Source organism: Lynx canadensis, chromosome C1, assembly GCF_007474595.2.
Source record: "Lynx canadensis isolate LIC74 chromosome C1, mLynCan4.pri.v2, whole genome shotgun sequence".
Lineage (NCBI taxonomy): Eukaryota > Metazoa > Chordata > Mammalia > Carnivora > Felidae > Lynx > Lynx canadensis.
In genome coordinates, this window is record NC_044310.1 from 148853784 (window position 1) to 148880436 (window position 26653).

The 26653-nt window shown below is 35.8% G+C and overlaps 1 protein-coding gene across 6 annotated transcripts in view; it reads left to right on the forward strand.

The window, feature by feature from the left end:
• MARCHF7 (membrane associated ring-CH-type finger 7) overlaps window positions 1-26653 on the forward strand; it is a 58167-nt gene that overhangs the window by 23406 nt on the left and 8108 nt on the right. For 5 of the 6 annotated variants that reach the window (XM_030328095.1, XM_030328096.1, XM_030328097.1 and 2 more), the window contains 5 exons: window positions 13012-13201; window positions 14837-15004; window positions 18006-19113; window positions 21652-21821; window positions 25923-26032. In XM_030328095.1, coding sequence (XP_030183955.1) covers window positions 13012-13201; window positions 14837-15004; window positions 18006-19113; window positions 21652-21821; window positions 25923-26032 — 1746 coding nt within the window. Of the gene's footprint in view, window positions 1-13011; window positions 13202-14836; window positions 15005-18005; window positions 19114-21651; window positions 21822-25922; window positions 26056-26653 lie in introns of all 6 variants that reach the window. The other variant, XM_030328100.1, reaches the window with a different exon arrangement.

Sequence of the window (26653 nt, forward strand, 5' to 3'; positions counted from 1 at the left end):
ATATAGTGCTTAACATTTTATAGAATAATGTTTCCTTTTAACTTTATTTACATAGGGTGGATACTTGTGTCATTTCATGCATAAAGATCTGCAATCTGGAAAGAGAAGTGGTTTCCCCAGTCTCATGATTAGGATAGTGTACCTAAGAATCTAAGACTTAGGGATAGCATTGTTTCTTTGGGAAAATATAGATTCTAAGTTCCAATCAATTGATTTTCTCAAGATCTTTTGGTTTTCAGCCATTTGTAAGCTGGGCTTCCTCTCTTATGAATCTTGCTGAAATTTTTGTTACTTCATCTTGAAGTTTTTGTTAACAATTTGAATGATCATCTTATTTATTTGGTAACAGTAAGTAGAATTTTAAATTTTTTTGAAAAAATATAATTCTTATAATTCATATTGTAATAAGAATTTGGTAGCATTTTGTAATATGTAATAATTATTTCACATATATTTCTTTTTTTTATTTTATTTTATTTTTATTTACTTTGAAAGAGAAAGCAGGTATGTGAGCGGGAAGGGGGGGGCAAGAGAGATGGGGAGAGAGAGAGAATCCTAAGCAGGCTTCGTGCTGTCAGCCAGGAGATGAACATAGGGCTTGATCCCATAAACCATGAGATGACCTGAGCTGAAACTGAGTCCAACACTTATCCAACTGAGCTACCCAGGAGCCTCAGTTTTACGTATATTTCTATAACTCAATTTAAGTGGCCATAATCCCACTACACTTTCTTCTACTTTGAGATTACTTTTATTTTTTCATTTTTATTTTTTTAAAATTTTTTTAAATTTTTATTTTTTTAATTTATATACAAGTTACTTAGCCTATAGTGCTGTAATGATTTCAAGTAGATTCTAGTGATTCGTCCCCTGTAACATCCAGCTTTGAGATTACTTTTAACGTGAAACGGTAAAATGAGAGGCTTTTTGTTTACATATTTTCTAGTTTGTAGATCAATTTAGAGAGCTCAGTACCATTTGCATATTTTGCATACTATGTTATCTCAAGAATTAAAAGAATAGTCATTAATATGTGTTTATGTACTACAAGGTTCACTTCCAGAGAACTAAATACATGCAAGTATGCATATAATCAGTCAAGAAAATGAAAATAGGTTTAAAATGGAATCAGGAAAAATACAGATAAAATACTGAAAGTGGATCAAAGTTGTAACACTGCAGGCATTTATAAGTCCTGTAGTGTTTTAATGTTAAACTTGGACTCTTGTTTTGGGCTTCAGAAAGGTCACAGGGAAATACAGTCAGCTTTCAGCTTTTAAGGTGTTTTGTTCATAAGGACAAGTAACCAATTCCTCAAAGCAATGCTTGGCAATTTGGTTTGAAAGGGGACCGTGAATAATACAGTGGACCACGTCTTTAGTGTTCATATTATTAGTATATTCCTAGTTTAGTCAAGTTGTTTCATGGTAAACCTAAGCATTAGCAAAGGATGTGATGCTACAGTACAGCTCAGTGAAATCACTTCCATAAAGAGACAACAGAGTGATCTAAATACCAATTTTCTGGTAGTCTTCATATAGGTATTGGGGAATTTTGAGTGATCAGTGGACTCCAAATCCTTTTTTGTATTCTGTAAGATTTCTTAGCTGGATTTATCATAAAGTTGGGCATGAATTAGTTCATAAATCTTAAAATCATCTAATGTCTTTTTTATGAAAATTGAAGACTACTCATTCAGAATACAAACTGGAATGTGAGATTTCACATTAGTGTGGTAATGTATACTCTTAACACATGAATATTTAGAAGGGGTCAAAGTCCCAAGTTGTTACTTACGGCTGAGATAATTTTGGTCTGGAAATTTTTCAAAGCAGGAATTAGCAGTCATCCCAGTCATAGCATTGATTCATGGAAATGAGGAGCCAAGGAAGAGGAAATGAGCCAAGTCATTCTGGACTTGGTTCTGGTACAGTGCATTAAATGATTAAGCATTGTCCAGTGGATGACATTGATTGTATTTGCAGCAATTGTTAATGTTCTTTTTTTCAAGAATAACTTTATTGAGGTATAGGTCACATAGCATATGACTCACTCATTTAAAGTATACAATTGGGGGGTTTTTATTTTTTAATTTTTTTCTAATGTTTATTTTTAATTTTGAGAGAAGAGACAGAGCATGAGCTGGAGAGGGGCAGAGAGGGAGAGACAGAATCCAAAGCAGGCTCCAGGCTCTGAGCTGTCAGTACAGAGTCTGATGCAGGGTTTGAAACCACAAACGATGAAATCATCACCAGAGCTGAAGTTGTATGCTTAACCAACTGAGCCACCCAGGCACCCCTACAATTTGGTGGTTTTTAGTATATTTGCAGAGTTGTGCAAATCATCACCACAATCAATTGTAGAACCTTTTTATCTCCTTAGGGAAAAAACCTAGTTTCTTTAGCTATCACTGCACTGCCCTTCTTCCTCAGCACTAAGCAACCACTGGTCTACTTTCTGTCTCTGTAGATTTCCTTATTTTGGACTTTCATTTACAGAAATAGAAGTATACGCTATGGTATTTTGTACTAGCTTTCACTTAGCATGCCTTTAAGGTTCATCTGTGTTGTGGCATATATCAGTACCTCATTCCTTTTTTATGAATGAGCAATATTCCATTGAATTGGATATACTTTTTTTATGGATAAATAATACTCTATTGTGTGGATATGTCACATTTTGTTTATCCATTCATCTATCCACTGATGGACATTTGTGTTTTCATGTTTTGGCTATTATGAATAATGGTGCCATAAATATTCATGTACAGTTTTTGTACAGACTTACGGTTTCAGTTACCTTGGGTATATACCTGAGAGTGGAATTGTTCAGTCATATGGTATAACTCTGTGTTCAGTTTTTTGAGGAGCTGCCAGACTATTTTCCAAACCACCTGGACCATTTTATATTCCTACCAGCAATTAAGTATGGGGTTCTGATCTTGCTACATCTTTGCCTACACACTTATCTTACATTTTGATTCTAGCCATCCTATCCTGTGTGAAGTATCTTATTGCAGCTTTGATTTAGATTTCCTTGATGACTCTTGATGTTTAGTATCTTTTGCTAATTATAATTAGCTACTTTTATATCTTTGAAGAAACATCTATTCAGATCCTGTGCTCATTTTTTAATTGGGTTATTTGTTACTTTATTATTGAGTGGTAAAAGTTTTTTATTTTCGGGGCGCCTGGGTGGCGCAGTCGGTTAAGCGTCCGACTTCAGCCAGGTCACTATCTCCCGGTCCGGGAGTTCGAGCCCCGCGTCGGGCTCTGGGCTGATGGCTCAGAGCCTGGAGCCTGTTTCCGATTCTGTGTCTCCCTCTCTCTCTGCCCCTCCCCCGTTCATGCTCTGTCTCTCTCTGTCCCAAAAATAAATAAACGTTGAAAAAAAAAATTTAAAAAAAAAAAAAAGTTTTTTATTTTCAATTCCACTTTTTCATTACTAGCATATGGGAAAGTGATCAAGTTTTTTTTTTTTTTTTTTTTTTCATATTAACCGTGTGTTCTACAACCTTACTGTAATCCTTTTTTCGTTCCACAAGGTATTTTTTTGTTGTTGATTCTGTAAGGTTTTCCACATTGAGGGTGTCATCTTCAAATAAAGATACTTTTATGTCTTCCTTCCCAATCTGTACATTTCATTTCCTTTTCTTGCCTTATTGCACTGCACTACTTAAAACTTCTAGTGCACTGTTAGGAAAGAGTGGTGTAAAGAAGAACCAAGTAAGCCCAAAGTTAAAAGGGTAGAAATTAAAAAGATTAATAAAAAATAGAGACTAAAAAGACAATAGAAAAAATAAGTGAAACTAAGAGCTGTTTGGGTTTTTTTTGTTTGTTTTTTAAAGCTAGACAGAATAGACTGACCTTTGGCTGGGCTCACCAAGAGAAAAAGAGGTCTCAAAATCAGAAATAAATGATACCAAAAAATACAAAGGATCATAAGGGACAACTATGAACAATTATATGCCAAAAACTGGACAACCTGTAGAAATAAATTCGTGGTAACACATAACCCACTAAGGCTGAATCATAAAGAAATAGAAAATCTGAACAAATCAATAATGAGTAAGGAGATTGACTCAGTAATCAAAACCTCCCAACAAATGAAAGTCCAGAATCAGATCACTTCACTTGTATAAATTTTACCAAACTTCTCAAACTCAAAAAAACAGTAAGATTCCCAATTTACTTTATGGGGCCAACATTACCCTAATACCAAAACCAAACATGAATACTATAATAAAAGAAATACGCCAGTATCCCTGGTGAACACACATGTAAAATCCTCAATAAAATATTAGCAAACCAAATTCAATAATACATTAAGAAGATCCTACACCATGGTCAAGTGGGGTTTATCCCTAGGATATAAGGATGGTTGAACATCCATATTATCAGTCAATGTGATATTCCACATTAACAAAATGAGGGCTAAAAATCATATCATCTCAGATGCAGGAAAAGTTTGACAAAATTCAGCATCCATTTATGATAAAAACTCAGCAAAATGGGTATAGAGAGAATGTAACATAGTAAAGACCATATATGACAAGTCCACAGGGAACATCATACTCATGGTGAAAAGCTGAAAGCTTTTCCTCTAAGATCAAACTAGAGACAGGAAGCCTACTCTTTATTTTTGTTCAACATAGCATTGGCAGCTCTAGCCAGTGTGTAGTTGGTCAAGAAAGAGAAATAAAAGGCTTTCACATCAAAAGAGAACATGTAAAACTGCCTCCTTTTTCTAGATAACATAATACTTACAGAAACCCTAAAGACTCCACCAGAAAATTGTTAGAACTAATTTAAAAATTCAGTAGAGCTGTGCGATACAAAGTCAGTACTTTGTGTCAGTACTCAACAAAATCAGTTGCATTTCTATAACAAACTATTAGAGAAATTAAGGAAACAGTCCTATTTGCAACTGCATCAAAAAGTAAAATACCTACAGGGGATTAATTTGAGCAAGGGGGTGAATGTTGTGTACTTGAAATTATGAGACATTGATTAATGAAAGAAGTTGAAAACGACACAGATAAATGGAAAGCTATCCTGTGCCCTTGGGTTGAAAGCATTAATGTTGTTAAAATGCCCATATTGCTTTGGGTGCCTGGGTGGTTCAGTCAACTGAGTGTCTGACTCTTGATTTTGGCTCAGGTAATGATCTCACAGTTTGTGAAATTGAGCCCCGTGTCAGGCTCTGTGCTGACAGCGCAGAGCCTGCTTGGGATTCTCTGTCTGCCTCCCCATCCTCCCCCTTTTCTTTCTCAAAAATAAATAAACACTGAAAAAAAAAATCCCATACTCCCCAAAAGAGTCTACAGATTGGGTGTAGTTTCTACCAAAATTCCAGTGGTATTTTTCACAGAAATAACAGTCTTAAAGTTTGGTATCTCAAAAGGCCCCAATAGCTAAAGCAATATTGAGAAAGAATAATGAAACTGGAGGCATTGTGCTCCTTGATTTCAAACTAGATTACAATCCTAAGACTAATCAAAACACTATGATATTGGCATAAAAAGCAGTTAAATCAGTGGAGCACTGTAAAGAGCCCAGAAATAAACCCACGCATATATGGTTAATTAATGGACCACAGTGGAGCCAAGAATGTGCAGTGTGGAATGTAAAGTCTCTTCAATAAATTGTGTTGGGAAAATGGGAAAGCCATATGTAAAGGAATTAAAATGAGCCACTATCTTACACAATACACAAAATCAAGTTAATGGATTAAAGAATTAAACGTTAGATCTGAATCCATAAAACTAGAAGAAAATATAGACTGTAAGATCCTTGACAGGGGACTTGGCAATTTTTTGGATTTCATACCAAAAGCAAAGGCAGCCAAAACAATAGTAAACAAGTGGGACTGCATCATATTAAAAAGCTTCTGCATAGCAAAGGAAACCATCAAAACAAAATGATACTGCAGTCTACCAAACAGGAGAAAATATTTGCAAATGATATACCTTATAAGGGGTTAACATCAAATATATAAAGAAATTTTCATACAACTCTGTAGCAAACAAAAGAATTGTTTAAAAAATTGGCAGAGGAACTGAATGGGCATTTTCCCAAAAAGGACACATTAATGGCCAATAGGTACATTGAACAGGTATTCAACATCACTTATTAGAGAAGACAATGACCTATCACCTCAAGAATAGCTAGACAAGAATTAGCAAGTGTTGGCTAGGGTATGGAGAAAAGAAAACCCTTGTGCACTATTGGTGGAAATGTAAATTGGTGTAATCACTATCACAAACATGATGAAGGTTCCTCCAGAAATTAAAATCAACTACCATATGATCTAACATTTCTACTTCTGCGTATTTATCTGAAAGGCATTAATTCAAAAAGATAAGTACACCTGCATGTTAATTGAGTATTATTTACAGTATCCAAGACATGGAAACAAGTGTCCATTGATGGATGAATGGGTGAAGTAAATGTTGTGTGTATATTTACAGTAGAATATAATTCAGCCATAGAAATTAAAAATATCCTACGATTTGCAACAGCATGGTGGCATTATGCCAAAGTGAAATATGTCAGGCAGAAACAAATCCCTAATTAGATCTCACTTCTATATGGAATCTAAAGAAAATTTTGAATTTATGGGTGCAGAGAACAAATTGGTGATTGCCAGAGTCTGGGAGGTAGGGTTGGGCAAAGTGGGTGAAGGTGGCCAAAAGGTAGAAATTTCCAGTTATAAAATAGTCCTCAGGATATAATGGGCAGTATATTGACTATAGTTAATAATACCAGGGGGTATATTTGAAAATTGGTGAGAGAGTAGATCTTAGAAGTTCTCAGTCACAAGAGTAGAAATTTTATCACTGTGTTGTAGTAGATGTTGACTAGAATGACTGTATTCATCATTATGATACACAGAGAATCATGTGACACATCTGAAACTAATGTTATATGGCAGTTACATCTAAGGTTTGTTTGTTTTTTTTCTTAAGAGGATATAAAAAGATAAGCAGTGCTGAGGGATAAATCTTTGCCTTATACCTGATGTTAGGGGGCCTTGGGTTCTCCAACCCAATTCCAAAGTGGGAGAGGGTGGGATCCCTCACACAACCCACATAATTCTTGGACACCATTGGTGTGTCTAAGAATTCAGTTCCATTCTAACACTTATCTATTTGGAGATAGCATCAGATTCCACAGATTAGTGGAAATCCTGCAAAACTGCCTTCTACCCACTCCCCCACTTTAGATGCCAGTCACAGGCTACAGATTGTAGGTTCTATCAACATCCACCTTAGCTTTTAGTTTTTAGATTTTTTTAGGTTTTTTGTTTGTTTGTTTGTTTGGGTTTTTTTGCTTTTTTATTTTATTTATTTTGAGTGAGGGAGAGCAGGGGAGGGGCAGAGAGGGAAAGACAGGATCCCAAGCAGACTCCATGCTCTCAGCAAAGAGCCTGATGTGGGGGCTTGAACTCCCGAAATGTGAGATCATCACCTGAGTTGAAATCAAGAGTTGGACGCTTAACTCACAGAGCCACCCAGGTGCCCCCCATCTTAAGTTTTTTATTTGCTAGAGTGGCTCACAGAAGTCAAGGGAATTCTTTTATGTTTACCGGTTTGTTAAATAATATGAATAAGATGAAGAGATAAATAGGGTAACGGATGGGGAAAAGGTGCAGAGCTTCTGTAAGCCCTCTGCAGGCATGCCACTCTACTGCATCTCCACATGTTCACCAATCTAGAAGCTGTCTGAACCAAGTTCTTTTGGGTTTTTATGGAAGCGTCATTACATAGTCATAATTACCTAAGCTATTTGCTATTATATACTTAAACCTTCACCGTTCTCTCTGGAGGTTGGGGAGTGACGTAGGACTGAAAGTATAATCCACATTATCACAGAGGACATTCTTGCCTTATTTGTACAGTGTTACTAGTCTCAGGTATACAACATAATGATTCAACAGTTCTATAGATTACTTCATGCTTATGAAGATAAGTGTACTCCTGGGGTGCCTGGGTGGCTCATTCGAGCGTCCGGCTTTGGTTCAGGTCATGATCTTGCCGTTCGTGGGTTCAGGCCCCACGCTGGGCTCTGTGCTGACAGCTCGGAGCCTGGAGCCTGCTTCGGATTCTGTGTCTCCCTCTCTCTGTCTCTTCCCCGCTCATGCTCTGTCTGTTTCTGTCTCTGAAAGATGAATAAACGTTAAAAAAAAAAAAAAAATTAAAAGATAAGTGTACTCTTGATCCCCATTTGTTTTTTAAATTCTACATGAGTGAAATCATATAGTTGTCTTTCTCTGACTGACTTATTTCACTTAGCTCTGTCCATGTTAAAAATGGCAAGCTCTCATTCTTTTTTATGGTTAATAGTCCCCTCTATGTATGTATGTATGTATGGGTGTATGTGTATATACACCACATCTTTATTGATGGACACTTGGGTTGCTTCTATATCTTAACAATTGTAAATAATGGTACAGTAAATATAGAGGTGCATACATTTTTTTGAATTAATGTTTTCATTTCTTTCAGTAAATACCCAGTAGTGGAATTACTGGATCAAATGGCATTTCTGGTTTTAATTTTTTTGAGGAATCTCTGTACTGTTTTCCACAGAGGTTGAACCAGTTTGCATTCCCACCATCAGTGCCCTAGGGTTCCTTGTCCATATCCTCCCCAACACGTGATATTTCTTGTGTTTTTGATTTTAGCTATTCTGACAGGTGTGAGGTGATACCCCATTGTGGTTTTGATTTGCATATCCTTGATGATTAGTGACATTGAGTATCTTTTCATGCACCTGTTGGCCATCTGTATGTCTCCTTTGGAGAAGGGTCTATTTAGGTCCTCTGCCTGTTTTTAATTTGGTGGTGGTGGTGGTGGTGGTGTTGGGTTGTATAAGTTCTTTATATAATTTTTGGTTATTAACCCCCTATTGTATACATCATTTGCAAATATCCAATTTGGTATGTTGCCTTTTTGTTTTGTTGAGGTATAGAAGTGATTTTGGGGGCAGGGGTGGGTAGAGTCCCAATAGCTTAATTTTGCTTTTGTTTCCCTTTCCTGAGGAGACATAGCTAGAAAAATGTTTTTACAGCTAATGTCAAATTATTGCCTGTATTTTTTTCTTGAAGTTTTATGGTTTCAGATCTTACCTTTAGGTCTTTAAACAATTTATTTTTGTGTATGATGTGAGAAAGTGGTCCAGTTTCATTCTTTCACATGTAGCTTACCTGTTTTCCCAGCACCATTTGTTAAAAAGACTGTCTTTTCTCCATTGTTTCTTAAAAAAAATTTTTTTTTTTGCACTTTTATTTATTTTTGAGAGGCAGAGCATAAGTGAGGGAGGGGCAGAGAGAAAATGAGACACAGAATCCGAAGCAGGCTCCAGGCTCCCAGCTGTCAGCCCAGAGCCCGACGTGGGTTTCAAACTCAGGAACCGTGAGATCATGACCTGTGCCAAAGTTGGATGCTTAACCGACTGAGCCACCCAGGTGCCCCTGTCTTTTCCCCATTGTATATTCTCTCCTCCTTTGTCATAGATCAGTTGACCTGAAAAATGGGATTATTTCTGGGTTCTCTATTCTGTTCCATTTATTTGTCTGTTTTTGTGCCAGTGCCATAGTGTTTTGATTACTGTACCTTTGTAGTATAGTTTGGAATCTGGGAGTGTGATTCTTACAGCTTTGTTCTTCTTTCTTAAGATTGCTTTGCTTATTCTGGGTCTTTTGTGGTTCCATACAAATTTTAGTATTATTCTAGTTCTGTGAAAAATGGCATTTTGATAGAGATTGCATTAAATCTGTAGATTGTTATGAACATTTTAACAGTCTGTGAGCATGGAATATCTTTCCATTTCTTTGTGTCCTCTTCAGTTTCTTTCATCATTGTTTTTATAGTTTTCATTGTACAGTCTTTCACCTCCTTGGTTAAGTTTATTCCTAAGTATTTTATTATTTTGGGTGTAATTGTAAATGTTTTTTTTTTTTTACGTTTCTCTTTGTAGCTGTATTTTTTTTTTACAGATAATTGTTTACCAAATTGATGAAATTACCTTTTATTTCTAGTTTGCTGAGAATTTTTATCAGAAAGGGATGTTGGATTTTATTAAATGCTTTTTTTTCATCTGTTGGTCACATGATTTTTGTTTCTTTAGCCTTTTAATGTGATGGATTACATGGATTGATTTTTTTAATGTTGAACCAGCCTTAACATATCTGGGATAAATCCCTCTTCATTGTGGTATATGATTTGTCTTGTACTTTCTGAATTCAGTGCTTTAGTATTTTATTGAGGACTTCTGTGTGTCTTCATGACAGATAGTGGTTTATAGTTTACTTGTTGTTTGTTATGTCTTTGTCTGGTTTTGGTATTAGGGTAATGCTGCCCTTATAGTATGAATAAAGAAGTATTTTCTCTTCTGTCCTCTGCAAGAGATTGGAGAGAATTGTTGTATTTTCTTCCTTAAATGTTTGGTAGAATTCACCAGTGAACCCATGTGGGCCTTGTTTTTCCTGTTTTGGAAACTTAAGTATTGACTTAATTTATGAGTTGTGAGAGTTTTTAAAATATTCTGGATACAAGTTTCTTATTAAATATATGATTTACAAATAAATATTCATTAATGTTCTTTTTTTACTGCACCATCTTAGTAAGATCAGTTGTGTCAGCAGTGTTTTTTAGACCTTAGAAATCTTGAACAAAAATTTTTTTCTCATTATTCATAATAGTCAAAAAAATGGAAACAACCCCAAAACTACTTTTAAAGCATCCATTATCTGAAGGGCAGTATGCTTTGGAGATAGACTCATTTCCTATTTTATTTGTCCACCAATAGTTCCAAATTGTTAAAATAATTAACAATGGTAAAAAATTCAGACTGAAGGTATTTGAACGGTGGACCAAGTTGGTAGGAGCCCAAAACTGTTTTGATTTTGATTTTAAACCAGCAGAAATACTGGTCAGAACCTCTGTTTATCCTTTCCATATATTGATATTAACAAGCACTTTTGTCTCTCGGATGACATATAGGCTGCATGGGCTGCGTTTTAGAGTGGGAAGTCATGAAAATTGTTTCCTGAGCAGTGAGTGTGTCTTTTCCCACCAGTAGCCAGTGCCTGAAAACAGAATTGATATCCAACTTTTTGTTCATTTCTCACAATGTCTCTAAATTTGATGAGTGTTTCATCTCATATAATTATTCTGTTCTCATTGCTTTTGTTGCAAGCACTTATTTCCTGCTATTTCAATGACTTCATAGTTGATTTTCCTACTTTCTGTTATTCCATTTTTTTCATCTTCCACAATGCTCTAAGGATCTAAGAAGTGGTTGATCTGATGGTATTTTCTCCTTTAGTAGTTACAAAAGTCCAATTTACAGAAGTGCCAGTCAGTAACAATTTGGTCCATGCAAGAGGAGAAAAATAAGGAAAAGATTTTATACGAATAAAGTTTATTCACTTTAAAAGTCTGTTTTATTCTATTATGTTGTCATGTTTGAGGAGTATGTAAAATGTCCCTTTTAAAAGTTGGAGTGGGATTAAGTGGTATTTGCTAATTTAGATTTCCTTGCTTGTCAGCCTGGCAATTCTTTCTAAATTTTAAGTTAAAACATTCTGAAATCCGAAGGTCTTAGAATCAGTGGTCTATATAACACATGGTCCCTAATACCCTGATGATGGCACATAATAGTTTGGTTGTGAAATATCTAATGAATTTCGTCTCTAATGCTACTCCAGTTCATTCATTGAGGCTCTGTGGAGGACTTGGTGCAGAAGGCTTGTGAGACCAAATTTGTACTAAGCTGAAGCCACATTGAGTTTGCAGTAGGGATGGGCAAGGAATGGATGAACTCTGGATCTGGCCTGTTCCTACTTATTCAGCTTTGCATCTTCTACTTTTCCATGTGTGCAAGGCTTATTCTGTACAGGTACCCTGAACGAATAATATATAGTTCCCTGAAACCATGCAGTATGCTTCTTGTAATTGAAGCATAATAGAAAAGGACACTTTTTTTTTTTAATTTTTTTTTAACATTCATTTTTGAAAGGCAGAGACAGAACGCGAATGGGGGAGGGGCAGAGAGAGAGGGAGAGAGAGGGAGACACAGGAGCAGAAGCAGGCTCCAGGCTCTGAGCTGTCAGCACAGAGTCCAATGCGGGGCTCAAACTCATGGACCACGAGATCATGACCTGAGCCAAAGTCGGCTGCTTAATCGACTGAGCCACTCAGGCGCCCCGAAAAGGACACTTTCAACAATTATGTTGGAATATGTTCTTATTATTTAAATCTACATATTTAAAGGGATAGACTAATCCTTTTTCTTTTTATGCCTTGCATAGAATAAACTGCTTTAACCAATTAAAGAATTAGGAGGAAGTGAAATAGTTTGTACATTCCAAGTAATTTTTGTATTACAGGTTGCTATAACTTGTGTGTGTATCTTTCTGTGTTCAAAGAGAAAACCTTGAGCTAAGAGTTTTAATATATACTATGTTTACCTGTTTCTTGCTTCACTGATGAAAAAAATCCAGATACTAGGATTTTTTTTTTTTAATACCATTTACATTCTGAGAAAAATACAGAATATTTCTGGGCATTAGATCCAGGATGCATTTTTTATTATTTGAAAAATCTTGTTTTTATAGTAGAGTTTTCATAATTTATTTATATATTATTTTCTTGGTGTTCTGTTCACCTTTAGGAAAGGACATAGGTTTCTCAGGAGTTTGAAATATTAAATCAGGAAAACAAAATGATTGTAAGAATTTTGTTCTTCAGTTTTTTCTAACACAAGTATTTATATACAGTTATATAGTAGATTTAATCTGTATCAGATTGATTACCTAGCAAAGTATAATTACAGTATAAAGTAAAGGGACATGTGAGTAGAAAGGAACAAAAAACTGAAAAACCTACATAATAGAAAAATGTATGCTTGTGAGGAATGAATTGAATTCGGAATAAATTTAGTAGACTGAATACAAGCATTTTGTTTTTCTGTTACAACCTTTTTTTTTTTTTTTTTTTACTGATAGTCTACATCAGCATCAGCATCACCATTTCAGTCTACTTGGTATAGTGAATCTGAGATAACTCAGGGAGCACGCTCAAGATCACAAAACCAGCAACGGGATCATGATTCAAAAAGACCTAAACTTTCCTGTACAAACTGTACATCTACCTCTGCTGGGAGAAATATTGGACATGGTTTAAATGCTGTATCAGGTAAGAGTTAAATTTGTGTAAGGGTTATTATATATGCACTATGGACTAAAACCCTTTTACCAAAACTTAGTGTTATTAAACAAGTTCTGCATGCAAGAGTGGGTCAGAAATGTAGTGGAGATTTCAAAATCTTATTAGTGCTGAAACTAAAATTAACTCAGTTTGGATTTTCTTTCTAAATTTGATACAAATTTCCTGTACAAACAAGATTAACATATTTTGGTTAATTAGAATAGCTGATCTGTTTGGTAATCAAATTGGTAAAAATGACATGTATTTTGCTGGTTATTGTATAGGAGGTCACTTTTTTTTTTTTTTTTAATTGTTATACTAGGGAAGCCAAATGTACTGATATGTTAACATTCCCTAACCTAAGCGTATCTTTTATAAATGGTGAATATTGTGTTATATACTTATATTGAGAAAAAAATAGAAATTCTTTAAACAAAATAGTTGATGGTATTCTATTTGGAGTTCTATATATAAGGAATCTGAAAGCGATGATTCAATTCTAGACCTCTGTATGGCATTGGACAAGTCACTTAACCATTCTGGGATTTAGATGACTTATCCATAAAGTTCCATGCATGGTATTTTGTACTCACAGACATACATTTATTGCACAAATTGAAAACATCTTTTCTTTTCCTTGAGGGGGCAGAGGAGGCTCCCTCCTCACTTAGATTCCTCTTCAAATGAAACACTAGGAAATGCCTGAAATAGTTTTAAGGTGAGACAGAGTTTGTGATGACACAATTGGAGATAAAATTCTTGAAATGCATTTGTATTATCATTTGAATTAGTGTAAGCGATTCCTTTCTATTTTGATAGGCAGGACCGCCTGGGGAAAGACACTGCCCATCTGAAGAATATTAAGAGTAGTGTGATGGGTAAGAGCAGACTGTCCTTAACATTGTAGACAAACACCATTGTGCACAGATACTTTTGGTCTCTTCTACTCTGTGAAGGCATAGCATTAAATACCCTGGGCCATTTCCCTTAATGAGGAGGAATCAATAAGGCTGTTGGGACTAGGAAAGGAAGAAACAAAATTTCAAGGTAAATAGTTAGGGGGGAAAGTTATCAGACTTATTTTTAATTTATTTTGTTAGATATGATTTCATTTAAAAATTTAGATTATGATTGCAACAGTACATTAATTTTTACAATAAGTGAAGCAAGTGTGATGGCAATGATAATATTTCTGATAAAATATCTTCAGTGGCTATAGTAAAACATCTTCCATTTTGACATGGCTTGATTTTAATTTTGGCTGTTCTCCAATATCAGTTTCATTGACTTTTCAGGAAATTCTGCATCTTTGACCAGCTTTGCATTTTGTTCTGTAATTATTTTACATCAAGCTCACATGGTATGGTCAGGTGTTCTAGAAGGTGACTGAGACATTGGCATCATGGATGGGTGGTAAATTGTAGTGTTAGAGAAGAATATTTGAGTAGGAAACAATTTTATAAGTGATGAGTTCATTAGTGAATAATTTTATGTTTTGCTGAATTTTGCTTCTGATTGCAACTATGTAACAAATCATGATAACCTCCCTGTATAATACCACAGAACTGTCATCAGAAATCTTGAAAGCATTTTCTGAATTAAAATTTCTTCCATTATTTTAAGAATCTTCTTGGAGGCATAATCAAGTTCCTAGATCTTCATCAATGGTACTTGGATCATTTGGAACTGACTTGATGAGAGAGAGAAGAGATTTAGAGAGAAGAACAGATTCTTCCATTAGTAATCTTATGGATTATAGCCACCGAAGTGGTGATTTCACAAATTCATCATGTATGTATAAATTGTATTATTATGTATAGCTTAATAATGTTACATTTTCCTCTGTGTATGTATTATTAAAATGACAGTAGAAACGAATACATGAAGTGCATCTTACGGAGATTTCAAAATAGCTTAGTATGTTTTTATACTGTATACTAGCTTATTTGTTTTTATACTTTAAAAAATAAAAAGCTTAAAATAGATGTACAGTCGTATCTGGATTTTGCCTGCTTATAATTTTCTAAAAATATATGTTGGGGCACCTAGGTGATTTAGTCAGTTAAGTTTCCCACTCTTGGTTTCAGCTCAGGTCATGATCTCATGGTTCGTAAGATCAAGCCCTGCATTGGGCTCTGTGCGGTCAGTTTGGAGCCTCCTTGGGATTCTCTCTCCTCTCTGACCCTCCCCCACTCTTTCTCTCTCAAAATAAATAAATATTGAAAAATATTTTATTAAAAACTATGTTGTAAAGTATACTAAATAATTTTAGCATACCCCAGTATCATTTGTGTTATACAGTTGACCCTTGAACAATGCAGGGGTGAGGGCACTGGCCCCTATCTGCCCCTTCCTCCGGTGCAGTTGAAAATCTATGTATATATAACTTTTGACTCCCCTAAAACTTTACTACTCATACCCTACTGCTGACTGGAAGCCTTACCAAAAATGTAAGCAGTTAGTTAACATATACCTGTATGTGTTACATAATGAATTCTTATAATAAAGTAAGCTAGAGAAAATAAATTATGTCATTAAAAAAATCATAAGGGGTGCCTGGGTGGCTCAGTTGGTTAAGTGTCTGACTTCAGCTCAGGTCATGATCTCGCAGTTGGTGAGTTCGAGCCCTGCATCGGGCACTGTGCTGACAGCTTGGAGCCTGGAGCCTGCTTCGAATTCTGTGTCTGTCTGTCTGTCTCTCTCTGTCTGCCCCTACCCGCCCTCCCCAAAATAAATAAACATTAAAAATGTTAAAAAAGTGGGGCGCCTGGGTGGCGCAGTCGGTTAAGCGTCCGACTTCAGCCAGGTCACGATCTTGCGGTCCGTGAGTTCGAGCCCCGCGTCGGGCTCTGGGCTGATGGCTCGGAGCCTGGAGCCTGTTTCCGATTCTGTGTCTCCCTCTCTCTCTGCCCCTCCCCCGTTCATGCTCTGTCTTTCTCTGTCCCAAAAATAAATAAAAAACGTTGAAAAAAAAAATTAAAAAAAAAAATGTTAAAAAAGAAAAGAAAAAATCGTAAGAGAAATACATATATAATGCCTACTGTATTTACCAGAAAAATCTGTGGATAAGTGGACCTATGCAGATCGAATCCATGTTGTTCCGGGATTAACTGTATAGTGTAATAACTACTTAATGGTAAATTTCTGACCTAACTAAAGCTTGAAATCAACATTTTAAGGCATAATTTAGAATTACTTTTGTTTAACATGAATGTGCCTTTATTCATTCAGTTGAAATAAAGACCCACACTATTTCTGTCAGTGTATTAAGGTTTTCAAAATTAAATGTCATAAAATAGTAATACTAAAAAAAAGTGCTTATTGAAGTTGACAGATCTAGCAGGCAGAAGTGGAGTTTGATTTACATAGAAGAAAATACATTTGTTTGGGGCACGTACGTGGCTCAGTCAGTTAAGCGTCTGACTTGATTTTGGTTCAGGTTATGATCTCAGGGTTCTTGAGATCGAGTGCCTGTGTTGGGTTCTGTGTGGACAGCACAGAACCTGCTTGGGGCTCTCTGTCTGTCTCCTTCTCTCTCTGCCCCTCCCCCGCTTGTGTTTTCTCTCTCAAAATAAATAAACTAAAAAAAAAAAATTGTTTTAGGTAATCTCTTCACCCATCCTGGAGCTCAAACTCACAACCCCATCAACTGAGCCAGCCAGGCACACCCTGTGTAGGTTATTTTAAATAAAGTTATTGGGGCAGTCTTTGCCTTGACCAGTGACCAATGAAGACCTCTTTTTATTTGTTTGGTTTTAGGTGTATGAGCTCTAGTATATAGTATCAGTGGCGTCTAGGTTTGAACGTCTAAAAGTATAGGGTAGAATAGATTTAACCACTAACAGTTTATCCCTTCACGAAGGTCCATGTGTTAGCACAGTAGCAATCTCCCTCTTTAAGCTAAGTGTGTGGATGAGAATTCTTTATAAAGGAATGCTGTAGTATTTCTCATCCCATTTTAAGGTGTAGAACCACCAGTAGTGGGCTCTATTCTGACTCCTAGCTTCTAGCAGGTGTTGAAAAGTAGAGTTATGTCTGATAAGTAACAGAGATAAGAACTTGAAAGAAAAAAGAGTGGAGGAATTTTTAGCTGTCAACCAAGGTTTGCCGTAAAATCTTAAAGATGATAGTATTTGTATGAAATAACTTTTATACTTGCAGTGTAGGAAGAATCTCCAAAACACTGTCTTCCTAGGATTATTTTGCCATTATTTATTGTAAGAGTCCTTTACAGTGAATTATTTGGCTCATTGAAAATTTCTTATCCATTTAGAGGCACCTGGGTGGCTCAGTCGGTTAAGCATTCGACTTTGGCTCAGATCAAGATCTCATGGTTTGTGAATTTGAGCTCCACATCATTCTCTCCGCTGTCAGCGCAGAGTCCACTTTGGATCCTCTGTCTCCCTCTCTCTCCCACACACGCTCTCTCTCAAAAATAAACATTTAAAAATAAAATAAAATTCCTTATCCATTTAGATGTTAGATATTTACCATATCAATTTCTGATTAACAAATTCAGACTGTTATACCTTCATTAATTTAGTAGATTTAGATGTTTGTCTCATTAGCCATGATACATTTCTTTCTTTTCAGTTTGCAGTGTTAACTTAGTATAAAAAGGGAAATACATTTATGTTTTTTTTCTGTAATAGTAGTTAAGCTGTGTATTCATAATAATAGCAGTATTGGTTTGAATCCAGTGTTTCATTTTGCAAATATTAGTTAATAATTCTAAATTTAATACTCAAAATATTTCATGTAATTGGTTATCTTTCTTTTCTTTCAAAAATAGATATTCAAGACAGAGTTCCTTCTTCATATTCACAGGGAGCAAGACCAAAAGATAACTCATTGAGCACTTTACAGTTGAATACATCATCCACAAACCACCAGATGCCTTCTGAACATCAGACTGTACCATGTTCTAGGGACTCTAATAGAAATTCTCTACGGTCAAATTTTTCTCCAAGAGAATTGGAATCTCCCCAAAGCAGTACACCGCCTAGATTTTCTTATCTTTCAAATAGAGATGAAGCCTCAACCATAAGCAGTTCAGATAGGGTTGGTTCATCTCAAAGATCATTTCAAGAATCTTCTGACAATGAAGGTAGACGTTCAACCAGAAGATTGCTGTCACGTATAGCTTCTAGTATGTCATCTACCTTCTTTCCCCGAAGATCTAGTCAGGATTCCTTGAATACAAGATCATTGAGTTCTGAAAATTCCTATGTTTCTCCAAGAATCTTGACAGCTTCACAGTCTCGTAGCAATGCAGCATCAGCTTCTGATGTTCCCGATAGTAGGGCATCTGAAGCTTCTCAGGGATTTCGATTTCTTAGGCGAAGATGGGGTTTGTCATCTCTTAGCCAAAATCATACCTCTGAGCCTGATTCAGAAAATTTTAACCAAGAATCTGAAGGTAGAAATACAGGACCATGGTTATCTTCCTCACTTAGAAATAGATGCACACCTTTGTTCTCTAGAAGGAGACGAGAGGGACGAGATGAATCTTCAAGGATACCTACCTCTGATATACCATCTAGATCTCATCATATTTTTAGAAGAGAATCAAATGAAGTGGTTCACCTGGAAGCACAGAGTGATCCCCTTGGGGCTACTGCCAACAGATCACAAGCATCTGCAGCATCGAGTAGTGCTGCTACGGGTGGCTCCACATCAGATTCAGCTCACAGTGGAAGAAATACAGGAATAACAGGGATCCTTCCTGGTTCTTTATTTCGATTCGCAGTTCCCCCAGCACTTGGAAATAATTTGACCGACAATGTCATGATCACTGTAGATATTATTCCTTCAGGTTGGAGTTCATCTGATGGAAAAAGTGATAAAACTAAAAGTGCACCTTCAAGAGACCCAGAAAAACTGCAGAAAATAAAAGAGAGGTAAATTTGAATACCTGTCATAAGTCTGTAAAGCAAGAGCAGATTAGAGGAAGAAATCTTTTTTTATTTTTGAAGGGAGAAAGCATGCGAGTGGGGAAGGGGCAGAGAGAGAGAGGGACAGAATCTGAAGGGGGCTCTGCAGTGAGCCTGATGTGGGACTCAAAGTCGTGAACTGTGAGATCATGACCTGAGCTGAAGTCAGATGCTCAACCAAGTGAACCACCCAGGTGCCCCAGGAATCTTTATTTCTAAAATGGCTTCTCATAACAAGAAACATACCGGAAATTTCTTTCCTTAAGATTTATACCCACTAAGATGTTAAATTCTCAGAGGTAAAGTGGATGAGAATTAATAATGAAGATAGGCACTGGGGGTGTAGATTGCATCAAGATAGTCTGAAGATTATTTTTAACCAGCTTTCAATACAGCTTTTTGCATAAAAAGGCAAAAAATCTTAATGTCTCACCCCGATCCTTGGTAGATCATTGCTAAGTAGAATTGATAAAGGGACCCCAGTGGTTTATAAATTATCAAAACTATCTGTCTTACCTTTAGTTAAGATTTATTTACCATTTATTTGTATATCTCATCTCAGACTCTTCTGGAATGAGATAAAATAAAATCATTTGCACAAATTTTGTTTTTGACGTGTACATGTACACAGAATATTCTTTGTGTATTGATTTGACAGAAATAGTAGTTTAAATATAGGACTTAGAATCTTTTTATGCAGATACAATCTTTGTATAGTTGATTATTTAAAAATCTCTGGTAAGAGTGAAAAGATGAAAGATCAGAGATTTCAGTCCCAACTTGATTGTTTATTTTGTCATTTTAGTGTACTTAGTTTTTCCATTTATTAAAATAATTTTTATTGTAAAATGGATTAGGATAGTTTATGTAAAATATAGGAAGACAAGACTTAGGTAAAGCTAAGGTTGTGGGGTGTTTTAACTTGTTGCTTTTTCTTCATAATTAATGTAATGGGATTGTTGGGAAGCATAGTTTTTACTATTTTAGATTTTTTTATTTTTTTAAGAAGAAATACATTAAAATGTAACTCTCTGGGGATAAAGAGAGTCTGGGTTGTTGGATATTAGGCTACTACATTCCCTTTTTTCCTTATGTAGGACAAATTGTAGCATGGGACTATTCTCTTCGCGCATTTGAAGTTTGCTATTTTTCCTTTCTTGAAAAAAGATGCCCTGGTAGTCTTAGCTTTAATGTCATAGTAACTCCCTCTGATTATAAGCTGTCTGCTGATAAATGTAGTAACTATTATATTTCCTGTGTTCAAAGTTAGGTTAATTTGAGGGCAGTGGTTCAACAGAGGGCAAAGCATTAGTTTGGTAATTTCCACAGAGAAACAAATTAAGCCAGCACCACCGTGTCTGGTTAGATTATAAAGCAGTATTTGTTGGTTATTTTGTCATAGAAATAGTGTGTGGGTATTCCTTCGTTATATATTTTTTGCTAATATGTGATTTCAAGACACTCCACAAGTAAATTAATACGAGTCTAAAAAATTGAAACTCTTAAGTAAAAATAATTGAAAGTATAAGCCAGAGAAAGTTAAATCTGAAGGTAAAACATAAATATTTATGCTTGAGGTTATATCTCTGGCTTAACCAGACCATGATAATCACCTAACAGTTGTATATCTAATCCTCTTTCCATACATCTTTTTGCTGAATTCATTAGGAACCTGTATCATACAGGTTATATTTTAGTAACAGTTTAGCATTCAGTTGTAATTTACTGAGTTACTTCTTTCATGCCAGCAGTGGACTAAGGCAATAAGCACTTTAACAAACATTAAATATTTGTAAAATATATGTAAATGGCTATCATTCTGCATTTAAATTAAGCAGTACATGTGGGCCTGTTAGAGGACATAGGTTAATGAAAACTGCTTCACACTTTAAAAGCCTACTCTGTTGAAATGAGGATGATTAAATAAATAATGTTGCTAGGGGTGGGGGAAATGAATAAAAGTCTTTGTTCTTTTACTGTGATTTAGCACAAAAAGTTTATCAGTTTAACCCTATGTGGTTCTGATAGCATGTAAGTGAAAAAACAAAAGCCCATATTTAATTTTTTGAAGTTGTCCTAAATGTTTTTTTGGAGATGGGGGAGGAAAGTGCTAAGTATGTAAGTACATTACCTTTATACTGTTGGAACTGAAGTAGTCTACGATACTGTAGAAATTAAAATTTCTTGGGATATTTGTAAAGTGATTGTGAAAAATAAGGTGTGATACGAAATAAGTGTGATATCAAAGACAAAATCACTTAAAGACTTTGAAGGTAAATACTAGGATATCCTGTTTCATTTACCTTTAAAACAGTTATTGTCATTTTCATTCTCATTGAATTGGTTTTTAATGGTGGTTGGAGTTTTTTATGGTTGTTTGCTTTTTTTCTACTTAGAACATGAATAGAAATAACAAAAATATTGTTTGAGATTATGTATGATTTGAAATGACCAACCAGGAGAAGTTTTGATAGCTGTATTTACAAGATGCTCCTTCTTTTCTAGCCTCCTTTTAGAGGACTCTGAAGAAGAAGAAGGTGACTTATGTAGAATTTGTCAGATGGCAGCTGCATCATCATCTAACTTGCTGATAGAGCCGTGCAAGTGCACAGGAAGCTTGCAGTATGTTCACCAAGATTGTATGAAAAAGTGGTTACAGGCCAAAATTAACTCTGGTAAGATTTGCCTTTTTGTGTGTTTTGTTTTTGCAATCTTTCCAAGAGATGCACGTACATATACGTTTTAGTTACCAAATCTGATTATAATTTACTGATTGTCAAATTCATACTCTTATCAAAAGTATGGTAATTAATTTTTGAAGCAAAAGCATTAATGAACTTCATTAATCTTGCTTCAAAATTTAATGTATTGTACTGTGTTTTTTTTTTAAATATTACTTCTTTTGGGGCGCCTGGGTGTCAGTCGATGATGTGTCTGACTTGGGCTCATGTCATGATCTCAAACTCTCTCAAAAGTAAATAAACATAAATAAATAATTAATTTTTGAGAGAGAGAGAGTGCAAGTTGGAGAGGGGCAGAGGGAGAGGGAGACGGAGAATCAGAAGCAGGCTCTAGCCTCTGAGCTGTCAGTGCAGAGCCCGATGTAGAGCTCAAACTCAAAACCATGAAATCTTGACCTGAGCTGAAATCAAGAGTCAGACGCTTAACTGACTGAGCCACCTAGGCACCCCTCTTTTTTTAATGTTTATTTATTTATTTTGAGAGAGTGAAATTTAATTTTAAAGTTGAGAGAAATTTGTTAGACCATGAGTACCAGAGGACATAAGTAAAAATGACTCCTAAGGTGAGAAGGGTGGGAAATTAGATGAGATTAGTAAATGTGCACAATTTTTAAAAATTTGTTTAATTTATTTGTTTTGAGAGAGAGCAAGCAGGGGAGGGGCAGAGAGAGAGAGAGGGAGGGAGACACAGCATCCCAAGCAGGCCCTATGCTGTCAGCACAGAGCCCCACATGAACCGTGAGATCATGAGCTGATAAGAAGAACCAGATGCTTGACTGACTGAGCCACCCAGGCACACCAGTGTATGCTGTTGTATGAGATTGATGGTCTGATAATAGTTGGTGACAGGAAAATAATTTGTGAGGTAGGATGGCATTAATACTGATTTTTTTTTTTTTTTTTAACATTTATTTATTTTTGAGAGACAGAGCATGAGCAGGGCAGGGGCAGAGAGAGGGAGACACAGAATCAGAAGCAGGTTCTAGGCTCCGAGCTGTCAGCACAGAGCCCAATGCGGGACTCAACTCCATGAACCGCGAGATCATGACCTGAGGCGAAGTCGGACGCTCAACCGACTGAGCCACCCCGGTGCCCCATTAATACTGATTTTAATCATCATTTTGGAAGACTTGGGTAACCTGTTCAAGCTGGAGATTATGAGGCTCCTGGGAAAAATTTGTTGGTAGCTAGGTAGCCAAGGCCTCCTTTGGGGTAGGGAGGTTATGTTTTCTTTTAAACTAGCCTAATCCCAGTGCTGTGGGGGAAGACCCATCTCACCTGTTGCAGCTTCTTAGCTGTACGGTGGTATGATAGCTTCTTGGCTTTATCATGTCCTGGGCCATTATCAAGATTAAATGAATGTTCAGCATGGTAGCATTTGTTCTTGACACTTAGTAAGGGCCCAGCAATGTTGTAGCCATTACCAAAATGAGAAACAAGTTGACTCACCTTCTAATACCTTTGCAGTTAGACATTTAGTGTTGTGTAGGCAGGAAAACAGTTGATACAGTGTGTTAAGAACATTGTTAGGCCTAGATTGGAATAATGGCACTAAAACTTAACTGAAGGATCTTGAGTAAGTTTTTTTTTAACATTGGTTCTCAACCTTGGCTGCTGATCAAAATTATCCCTTAGAGTTTTAAAAAACATTGATGCCTTAGATCTACTTTTGAATGTTCTTAAGTAGGTCTGCAATTGGGCCTCAGATCCATTATGAGTAAAACTGAGTAATTCTTACCACATAAGGTTGTTGTGAAGGTCAAATGAGATGACATAGTTTCTCACAGTACTGGGCATGTGGTAAATACTCAATTAGAGGGTGTTACCAGGTTATTAATAAGCTTTCTAAGATATGATCAGATGAATGTAAAGATCTCAAGAACTGAACCTTCTTGATAAATTTTTACAAAGGCTTTCTCATACGAAAAGACCCCATCTAGTAGAAGATTCATTCTGGTAGAGATTGATTTTAAACATTTATTAAGCAGCTGCCACGTATGGACTGTTAAACTCTCAGGGTATACGAAAATGAATAAAGCAAGTCTAGTACAAGTTGAGGCGAATGCAGTCAGGGCAGTCAAGGCCTACTGAATGAGGTGGGGTCTTAATGGAAAGAGCCCTAGATTAAACATGTAGGGATAAATGGGCTTTTCCGAGCTGTATATGATCTACTGAACGTTGTTCTATAAGTCACTTAATTCCTAGAAGAAAAAACATGAAGCACTAAAATGTGAAAGAATTTGTACTAAATGATCTCAAAGGCCCGTATTTTATAATCACACTTCTCCTGCTTCTGAATCAGAGAATAGTTCTAAGAAATGTCTGATAAATGTAGGGCGCCTGGGTGGCTCAGTAGGTTAAGTGTCCAGCTTTGGTTCAGGTCAGGATCTCACCATTCGTGAGTTCGAGCTCCACCTCAGGCTCTGTGCTGACAGCTCAGAGCCTGGAGCCTGTTTCAGATTCTGTGTCTCCCTCTTTCTCTGTCTGTCTGTCTCTCTCTCTCTCTCAAAAATAAACATTAAAAATTTTAAAAACAAATGTCTGATAAATGTCTTTCACGTTCTTTGTTTTCCATCAGTCATAGTATGGACTTATCCTGAATTTAGTTCAGTGGTACAATATTAATTGTCTTTAATTCAAATATTCCAGATGCATTTTAATTTCAGTATCTCTATGTATGTTAGACTCCTAAAACAGCAACAACAACTTGGTTTTAATCATATACTGGAAATATAGTGACTATCTTAATGTAATTTGACTACAGGACATTTTGAGACAACAGAGAACATACTACCTCAGAATAGCACTCACTTTCTGTTCAACTATTTTCAAAAGAAAATGCATATAAATTACTGCTGTCTTAGACTTTATGCCAGATTTTACTGTTGAAGAGCTTGAAGGCAGAGGTTGCTACTTTTCTTTTTCCTTCTAAATTTTGGCATATAACAGTCAACAAATGTTAATTGAATCTAAACTTCTACCCTGTTAATCACACGACTTCTCTACTTTTAGGATATGTGTATATACACACACACATACACATACATATATATATATTTTTTTTTTTTTTTAGGATATATATACATATATATATACACACACTTTTAGGATATATATATATGTATATATATGTATATTTTAGTTTAAAGCTGTCTAAAAATAAGCATGGGGTAGAATGGCTATATGTTTAATTAGACAAAATTACCAATGATTTAATTGGAGCCAGAAGCTTAGGAGTAACCAGTAACTGCATATTGGACAGAAAGAACTCTTTTTCCTTTTGTGATAAAATATATATAAAGTAAAATTTCCCTTTTGACCATTATTACATGTGTAATTCAGTGTCATTGAGTATGTTCAGAATGTTGTGTGACCACCACCACTATCTACTTCCAAAATTTTATTACCACCCCAAAACAAAAACTCTTCATCCATTACGCATCAGCTCCCACCTCCCCTTCTCCTGAATCCCTGGTAACTTATTTACTTTCATCCATGTTGTAGCATGTATCAAGACTTCGTTCCTTTTATGACTGAAGGGAGCTGTTTTTACCTAGAGAAAGGTGGATTCCTTTTCTTCCCTCCTAGCTTACAGGGAATGCACATTTCTTAGAGGACAAAAGGTCTTAGGTGTATATTGTCACATCAGAGATACTGGCCTGGATATAGGTAACTAGTTGTTTAGGATACTACATTATTTAACATTGTTTTCATGGCATCTTGCCAAGGTACTTAAATAAGAAGCGGGAAGTACAGATGATGTTCCATTGTCAGCTTCCCACCATCAAGGATGGGGTAGCATGCATTTCTGGAAGGAAAAAAATGGACACCTAAATAATGGATATAAGCTTAGGACCTGACAAGCCACATTAGTGTTAACCAGTTGTTATTTTAGGAGACCTTACCGGTTATGGCAGTAATGCAATCTTCCTTCCTTTCTCCCTTTTGATTCTCTATATTCTAAGCTTAAAACTTTACAAGGAATAGTATTTTGTGGAGACATAGCAAACTAAGTTTTCCTTTTAATTTTACCAGGTTCTTCATTAGAGGCTGTAACCACCTGTGAACTCTGTAAAGAGAAGTTGCAGCTTAACCTGGAGGATTTTGATATTCATGAACTACATAGAGCTCATGCAAATGAACAAGTTAGTATATTTTGCCTAATTTGGTAAGTGTCTGTTCTATGCTTAAAGGACAACTCTTGAAGAAAAGATTAAATCATGGTCAGAAAACCTGCATTAAAATAATAATGTTTTTAATATAATTCTGTTACCACATTAGGTATTATATGATTCTATAATTTTTCATTTTCCCCCTAACTTTTTAAGGCACATAACAAAGTCACAAATTTTAAGTGTAAGGTAAAATTCATCATATGCTTCCTAAATAAACCTAAAAATAAGGAAAGCTTAGGAAATGGGTCCCAAAGTAGGCATGCCAACCTTCTCTCCCCAGAGCTGTCTCAATTGTGAATGCCTCTGAGTACTGGAAAATAATTGAAACACCAAACCCCAGATCTGCATCCTGTTTTTTTTTTTTTATGTTAGGAATAATTTTTTATGTGCCTATATGATCCCCTGTTCTTCCTCATGTCTGATTCCCTCTACCCTCCCCATTCCGCTTCCATCTATATGTTGAACGAGTTATCTTATGTGAAATCATTTATTCCAAGTTCACATTGTTTTTCTTTCCTTTAGTATTTGTATCACTACAAATACATAATGTCAGGATTTCTCTGATGATACTAAAATTTTATTTCATATATT